The following is an 8,238-nucleotide window of genomic DNA, read 5'->3' as shown; positions in this document are numbered from 1 at the left end:
ACATCTGGAAGTTCCAATAAACATTATCTGTTGAAAACAGTCAGATTACAGCAGCCTGATCATTCACTAGGCTACACAGTAGACTAGGCCTACCACTTTTTTGCAGTGCAAAAATCTGTTTGTCTGTAAACAGGAGATCATTACAGCCCTCAGCTTGATGAGGTGAGCGTTTCATCATCAGTCCCTTTACAAAATGACACAGTAGCCTAACATTCATCTCATACAGCCCCAATTACAGGGTCTACATGGGCACTATTAGGCTATTAAAACATGAAACAAATCAGTGCTGAATGCTCTGGTTGATATTACAGCCTAATAATTTGACTTCAGCAGCTGTTAATACATCTCCCAACACGCCGACAGGATCGGTCAGGATCTGGTGTTAATTCATGTTCTGTGTTCTTCTTCACATCCAAAAGGTCTCACACGGAGTCCAGTTTCAGACAGTAAAAGTGTTTGGAGTAAAGCAGCCGTCCTCCTGATCAACCCTGAGCTCCATCAGAGTCTAAACGTGAATTATAGAAGCTGAAAGTTTCATTCTGTTTCCTCTGTCTGTCCTGTCAAGTTTATTACTGTAGGTTTTTTCTGTTTTGTCCCACGATATTTGCTGTGACATTACTGCACGGATGGAAATGTTTAAATGTCTGACAGCAGCCTTTCTAATCATCAGAGTAAATCATTAAAGAAAACACTCATACATCAATATAACACACAAGAAAGAAATCGCCTGGAAAGCTACAGGGACTGGTGGAGGTGGGGGTAAAACGTCCATGCAGATGCTGGTCTCTAAATCTGATAAAATAATTAGTTGGTGGGGGGCAGTGGATGATTTTTGTATTGTAGATCCATCCTCCATTTATTCTTGTCTTTCTTGATTTCACGTCTCAACACTTTGAAAGACAAGCGTAGCGACAATCCGTATCGTTTGAAGACCTTTTTTAAACAAAGTCACACACAACAGAAAAACCATGTTAATACTGAACAAAATGGTTTGTAGATTATTTGAATTAAAAGTGACTACAAACTAATCATGACATTGAAAAAAAACTCAAACAGCAGTTAGTCTCACCTCCTCCTCCAACAGACTCTGCAACTCCGTGTCTGACAGCTGAGTCAATGACTCTAATTTCACGTTCATGGCAAGAACATAATCTGTTGACATAAATACACAACATGTTACATAGAATAATACATATAATATTAATGGATAATGGATTCCATTAGTAGTATGGTAGTACTATTCAACACCATTAAGAGCTTGAGAGCACCCACTAACTATAAGTGCGTTTTTGATGACGGTGGCTGACTTTTGCCGACTTGATAGTCAAAAAACTGCGCCGTCAAGTCGGACACATTCTACCTACATACACTTACTGCAAGCTTAGAACAATGACTGATCTCGCATCATTTTTCTTTGCGGACTTGGTGACTCCAGGCGTCTTACTCCTGCAAGGTTTTTATGTAATGTGACATGGTGAAGTTTTGCAGCGCTGACGAAAGTGAGCCAAAATTTCTAACCAGTGTGCCTTATGTTTAGTCCATCATGCATCACATTAAGCATGAAGTCAAATGCACCTTATATGTTACGTCCCAGTACTTCAAGTGTGGAACACATCGTATACATTTTATCTAAATTGCATGAGTGTCACAAAGAGTATACTTCCTGTTGCCAGTAGGTGGTGCTACGACTAGAACTGAATATTGGCCTGTATTCTGTGTACAACTGAGTGTGGGATCTGCAGTGACGTTTTCTGGCTGTTTCCTGATTCTGGACATGTGTAAGTCCTGAATGGAGGGCAAGCTGGCACTATTGATTTTTTCTGCAGTCCTGACTGTCCGTTGTAGTTTGTTCCTGTCCTTTTTGGTGGCAGATTCAAACCAGACTCCATCTGTATGTAGACTCATCACCGTCCCAGATATCCGTCATTTTGTCTCAATTTGTCTTGTCTGACAACAGGAGTTTAACAAATGGGTCTTGTGAGTTGTAGTCGTTGGTGTAGAGCTAGAAGAGTAGTGGGGAGAGCACACACCCATGGGGGGCGCCAGTGCAAGGTGTCCACTGACAGTTGGAGGCTGGCACAGTGAGCTAAAGTCCACCAACAGGATCCTTGCATATGTCCCTGGAGAGTTGAGATGTTGCAGGATGTAATGCAGTCCCATATTGACTGCATCATCCACTGACCTGTGAGCCTAGCAGGGAAACTGCAGGGGGTCCAGCAAGGGGCCTGTAATGTCCTTCAGGTGGGCCAACACCAGTCTTTTGAAGAATTTCATGACAACAGAGGTCAGGGCGACAGGCCTGTAGTCATTTAATCCAGAGATGGAGGGTTTTTTGGGGAGGGGGGAGGGGAGCAAGTGCTTTTCAAACCTACAGTAAAATTGTTCAAATTGTCAGCCAGTCATTGGTTATCATTAGAGTGGGGGGATGTAATCCTGTAGTTGGTGAGAACTTGCAGGCTTTTCCACACACAGGGCTTATTTCAAACTTTTCAGTTTCAGCTACTCTAAGATGCTTTGATATAAGAGTTTGAGGGTGTTTCTGGCCCGCACAGGGTAATGTCCTCACATTTGTCCTCACAATGTCCTCTTTGGTCTGACGTAGCTGCCTGATTCGCTGTAAACCGGGGTTTATTGTTGTTGTCAACACACACAGGTCCTCACAAAAACTGATGTATGATGTCACAGTGTCAGTAAGATTGTCCAGATCTATAGAGTCAAGGCAGGCCTATAATTCCAGATTTAACACATTGGTTCATCTTCTCACAGTCTTAACCACAGGCTCGGTAGATTTTATTTCTGACTGTGGATCAGGATAAGATGAACCAGACAATGATTAGAGAGTACCAGGACTGCACAGGCAACAGAGTGATAAAAGTCCTTTACAATGGTATAGCACTGGTCCAGTGTGTTAGTATCCCTGGTGGGACACTTAAAATGCTAACTATATTTTGGGAGTTCATGATTAAGGCTTGCTCTTTTCCTGAGAACAATGAGCAGGAAGTCTGGATGATTTTTCCCCACGTTAGTTATCAGGTCAGTCAGATGTAACACCACCCTAACACAGGCCTGAGTAAAAGGGTTTACAGTCAATGAATAAACTCTCTAAGTAAGGACTGCATGATTTTTCCACTGTGACATCTTTACATCAACCTTCATTTACGTAGATACACATAATTTTGGTAGCCAGTGAGTGGACATTTGTGATGGGAGAGCAGTGCAAAACCCATTGTCTCAGTTTAACTAGCGCACCGGCTAGCTTCCCGCGACAGCGTCTCTGGATCGCAATGAAAAATGGAGTAATAGTGTGAGTAGTGGAAAGTCTGATATTTAGGAGCTGTTCTCTGGCAAATGTGACCAGAGACAGGCGGCAGAAAACAAAGCAAATAAACAAAAACACAAAAAGTACATGTTTAAATCATAATTAATGTTATGTATTTATTAAATTGTAAAATAAGGTTAAAAATAATTTATTCTCTTGTTTTATATAAATATAATGAACTGGAACAGACTTGTTCCTGTTTAAGCAAGAGTTAAAGTAAACACATATATAATAATACAATAAACAATACAAGAAACATGAGATAAAAATAATACAGTTGTGATAATGATGGCAATTACAATCAAGATGATGAAAATACATTCATGAACTGGGAACTCGAGGCAAAGGCTCAGACCATGTAATGAATGTAACAAATGCAAATACTTACCAGAGCCTTTTGCTGTAGGTCGCAGATTCAGAAAGGTTTTGGAAAGATGGTGTTTGTTTACATGGAAAGAAGAATATTTTAAGATAAATTGATAATTTTTTAAATCTCTTGAATCAGACAGACAATATTCAGCTGCATGATGTTTCATATCTAAAAATAAAATTAAACACACTTTAAAGAGGTGGTATTTTGGTTTTTGGCTTTTCCCCTCTCCTTTATTGAGTTATATCTTTTTTGTGCATGTAACAGGTTTGCAAAGTGAAAAAGCCCAAAGTCCAGCCCAAAGGGAGTTCCCATCTCCCACAGAAAACTCTGCTCTGAACTACTTGAAAACAGCTCGTTTGTAGTCCAGCCTTTACTTCCCTTTCTTGTGACGTCCCAAGTAAATATGTGTCATAATGCTCGCTGAGCGACAAGTCCGACACGCCCTCAAAAACACCGGTGGAAAACCTCTGAGCTGCAGCACACACCTCTCCTCTCCCTTCCAAACACTAGCTACCCTCCAGGCAGTCAGTGGACATAAAATTGTTACTGTGATGTAGAGACAGAGCTCAGTTAAAACTTTATGGATGAAAGAGACTTTTGTTACAGATAACTCACCGCTCTGAAACTCTTGGTCCAGTCCATGTTGCCAAGCTGGTCGGCAACATGTAGCCTACAGCTGAATCAAAGCTGGTTACTGTCTTTTCGCTGACCCACCTTTCTCTGCTTCTGATTGGCTAGTAGGCCTTAACTAGGAACTGCACATGTGCAACTCCCAACAAAGATCATTTAGAGACCAGATGTATCACTCCATAGCTAAAACGAAGCCTTCAACACAGGGTGAAAAGAAGAGCTGCAGCAATGTGCAGTATAACAAAAAATATGGTGTTTTTTGAAAATTAAACCACGTAAACCTGTTCTGGTACAACCCCTGAATAGGATTATGAACCTGAAAATGAGCATAATACCACCTCTTTAAAATTTTACACAATAAGTTAAAATAATGACAAGGAAACATTATGTTAACCTTGTCTTTTTAATGGTGAAAAATACAAAATAGAGAAAAGACAACATGTGTTTGATGTTCAAATGTAACAAGGAAAAAATGACTATTGCTGGTAAGTACTGCTGACTGTCCAGTAGCTTCCCAAGTTGCAAGAAGAAAATGTTAGTCCTGGTTGAATACAGATTAATGAAATTAAACAACTTACCAGTGGCTGCAGAAACGCTCACTCCACTGCTTCTAACGTTCTCAAACACAGAGAAAAGAGTGAATGTGTATCTAGTTTCAGGAGTGAGAGATGAGACTGTGTAGGTTACTGGTCCATCTCCATCTGGTGCAGCGATGTTGATCTCTGCACCATTAAACTGGAGAATAAAGCTGACACTGTTGTTCACTTTGTTCCACTGCAGAGTGATACTGGTCTCATCTTGTGCTGTTGATTTGAAGTTTTCTGCGTTTGGAGGAGCTGAGGCAGAAGAAGAGAGCAGTTAAACACGTATTAACTAATGACTGTCTGTAAAAATGAAAATGTTCCCTCTGGGAGTTAAAGATTGTTCATTTTGTGTCCCCACATTGATAAAAACTAACACTGTCTGTCAGGAACAGAGCAAGTGAAGCAATTCTTTGTATTACTAAAAATGTTTTTTCTGGATCCAGATGTCACATTCTGTAGTCATATCCATCAGACTTTATATCACAACAGAGATGTACTCTATGATAAATGAAGAATCACATCACAAAAGTTTTATTCTTAAAGTAAAACATATTTTACAGTGTTGGCCAAAACAACGCTGAGTTAAATTAACATGCAAAGAAGTCCATGTTGTTAAGTAGCACATTCCTTTAATGAATATTATAGCCAGTAGATACGTCTTAGTTTTACACTGGTGCTCTGAAAAGCAGATGATGGCTCGCTAAGCAGATACAGAGCATAGAAATAAAGTGACATATATTACCGGTAACTGCAGTAATGTTCACTCCACTGATTCTGACGTTCTCAAACACAGAGAAGAGAGTGAATGTGTATTCAGTTCTAGCAGTGAGAGATGAGACTGTGTGAGTTACTGGTCCATCTCCATCTGGTGCAGTGATGTTGATCTCTGCATCATTAAACTGGAGAATAAAGCTGAAGTTGTTGTTCACTTTATTCCACTGCAGAGTGATACTGGTCTCATTTTGTCCTATTGATCTGAAGTCTTCGGTTTTTGGAGGAGCTGAGACAGAAGAAAAGAAGGGAATGAATTTATCAACAAAAAGGTTGGATTTTTTTGCCGAAAAATGATTCATGCTCCATCTGACTGTTAAGGTTGCTCTATTTTGTATTCCATTGTTAAGAAAACCTAATGATGGATCCAATTATTTAAGACATGTTTTTGTATAGGCCAGAATGCTGTGTCACTTTTTATACCTAACCACATCCCAGTGTGTGTTTGAGAATACATGTATTGAACATAAATTAAGAACTCAAAATCCATTGGACTTTAAGTTGGATAACTATAGTTATGGGGAAATAAAGGAGTTTAATGTGTTGGTCAATACACAACTTGATTTGAAGTAGAGAAGCAGGATATAGCAAAATTAGTTATACATACTCACATTGACAAGATTATTTTAATTTATCAGCTGTTTGCATAATGAAGGTTGGTGCATCAAGTTGACATAATTGCTATTCCTAATGATGATCCACCACCATCACTTGTATATAAGTTGATTGATTTAATATTGTAAATTAGTTTCAATCTACTGCATACTTTCTCAATTTAAACAGTATTATACTGATGAAAACATATAAGTAAGCTATAGATGTATATGTTTTTTCTGATGAAAATGTTTATGGTATTTGTTGTGTTTTTGTTGTACTGAAATATTTTTTTTTTCTGCAATGAGGGTTTTCATTTTATTTGACTTGATTTTGATATTTTTGTGTCTGAGAACATTTTATAGATGTCAAACCTTCTCTATATCTCTATACAGTATGTGAGCAGAAATAAGATGCATTACTTGTTGAGTAGCAGATGAACGGGAAAGTGAGGGTGCAGTTATCATCTGACCACAGTCCTGAGTTACTGAATGATGTGGTGACACACTGCCCTGTGCCGGAGTCTGGTTCCCAACTAGCCCAGTTTTGAAACAGAGAGGTGCTCCCATCAGACCACAGTTGTTTCCAGTACAGACCGATCCACAATAAGTAAACATCTACCAGTTTTGAGATGATGTCATTTTCTGCCTGATTTCGTATACTGCAAGAGAAACAGTACCATGTAAATACCAAGGGTGAGTTGAGTATAATTGAAGAGGTAAAACTTAATAGACAAAAAAATCAGACACTGCAATGGATTGTTAGTGATTGTTGGGAAATATAATATTGTATTTGGTAACATGTTCAGCCACCTGGACAACGCAGCTGTTAATTAACATCTTAAAATCAATGCAACATAATCATCTTACAATTAAGATAAACTATCAGTACTATACTTCTATCACTAAAACTGCTTGTAATAATTACAGTGATCATTCTCATTGTCATATTATCAAACTACGTGAGCTACAAATACCATACAGTCATAAAACTAAAGATAAAAATATATAACTTACAGGCAAAGCAATTAAAAAATAATAATAATAAATGAACAGACACAGAAAGAGAATTATTCAAATGAAAAAAGGATCAAATAAAACAGTTGGACAGATTTTCCAATCCAATTGGGATTCCAGTCAACTGTCACAATACTATATAAGCTGAATTTCATCAACAGAACAGATAGTAGTTGTTAAGTAGTTGGTTCAGTACTGAACTATTGTATGTGTTGGAGTCTTCATCAGTGCACACTGTACCTGGCTAGATCGACGTAATTCTCCCTGCAGTATCTCTGAGCTTCAGTCCAATTCAAAGGTGTGTCGACTTTTACAAAGGATGATGTGCCATTTACTGAACCTGGAAATATATTGAGAGAATGTATTAACAATGTGCTATGCAGAAAATCAATTTAGCCCTTTTCATAATTGTTACGCAATAAGAAAACTCACCATTGTAGCACACAAAGGGTTGATAGGAGTTGCAATTAATGTTAAACCAAGTTTTCATTCCAGTTCCCACACAGCTCTTTTGTCCATACGAACTGCTGGGATATCCACGAGCCCAGTTTCTAAAATCTGTCTCTCCTTTACTGTAGAAGCTGCTGTTACTCAGAGACCATCTCCAGTTGTCCTCATAGAGGCCTATCCAAGCCTTGCCTGTTCAAACAGATGTTCATTATATAAAACAGCTGAAATTAAAATAGCTGTTGAATTGACCTATAATGTAAATAACTTCAATGAATGTCCCTTTTATTATGTGTCTCCTCTATTTTTCATTGATTTCTTTGTTGTTGTTTCACATTCCACATTATTGGGGATCCAAGCAAGTTTAAGTTTAAACTGACAGAAATATATGTCTGGCACGTGTGATGTCATTGCCTCAACTTGTGAGAAGGTGAAAGGAAACCAATTCTCACCAGTGGCTCAGTCAATAAATCTGATCTGAAGGTTCAGGGTTCAAACCCTCAC

General features: G+C 38.6%; 1 protein-coding gene across 1 annotated transcript; it reads right to left on the bottom strand.

The window, feature by feature from the left end:
* Nucleotides 1-635: 635 nt before the first annotated feature.
* Nucleotides 636-7,924, bottom strand: LOC123981032 (macrophage mannose receptor 1-like). Its single transcript, XM_046065637.1, has 8 exons — nucleotides 7,720-7,924; nucleotides 7,528-7,627; nucleotides 6,694-6,932; nucleotides 5,649-5,906; nucleotides 4,901-5,158; nucleotides 3,708-3,719; nucleotides 1,070-1,152; nucleotides 636-933 (listed from the first exon to the last, which is right to left on the bottom strand). The coding sequence occupies exons 1-8, from the start codon at nucleotides 7,775-7,777 to the stop codon at nucleotides 805-807; spliced, it is 1,137 nt and encodes a 378-aa protein (XP_045921593.1). The 5' UTR covers nucleotides 7,778-7,924; the 3' UTR covers nucleotides 636-804.
* Between the last annotated feature and the right edge of the window lie 314 nt (nucleotides 7,925-8,238).

Source organism: Micropterus dolomieu, linkage group LG12, assembly GCF_021292245.1.
Source record: "Micropterus dolomieu isolate WLL.071019.BEF.003 ecotype Adirondacks linkage group LG12, ASM2129224v1, whole genome shotgun sequence".
Classification (NCBI taxonomy): domain Eukaryota; kingdom Metazoa; phylum Chordata; class Actinopteri; order Centrarchiformes; family Centrarchidae; genus Micropterus; species Micropterus dolomieu.
The sequence above is the reverse complement of the archived record's forward strand: the minus strand, read 5'-3'. Positions and strand labels throughout refer to the sequence as shown.

Excerpts from the sequence above, each read along its gene's own strand:
- LOC123981032 (XM_046065637.1), bottom strand. The coding sequence starts at position 7,777 with ATGAAAACTTGGTTTAACATTAATTGCAACTCCTATCAACCCTTTGTG. Across the intron at positions 5,907-6,693 it reads GTTCATCTGCTACTCAACAA|CTCCTCCAAAAACCGAAGAC; the intron begins GTAATGCATCTT and ends CTTCTGTCTCAG. Across the intron at positions 934-1,069 it reads AGAGTCTGTTGGAGGAGGAG|GTCTTCAAACGATACGGATT; the intron begins GTGAGACTAACT and ends TGTTTAAAAAAG.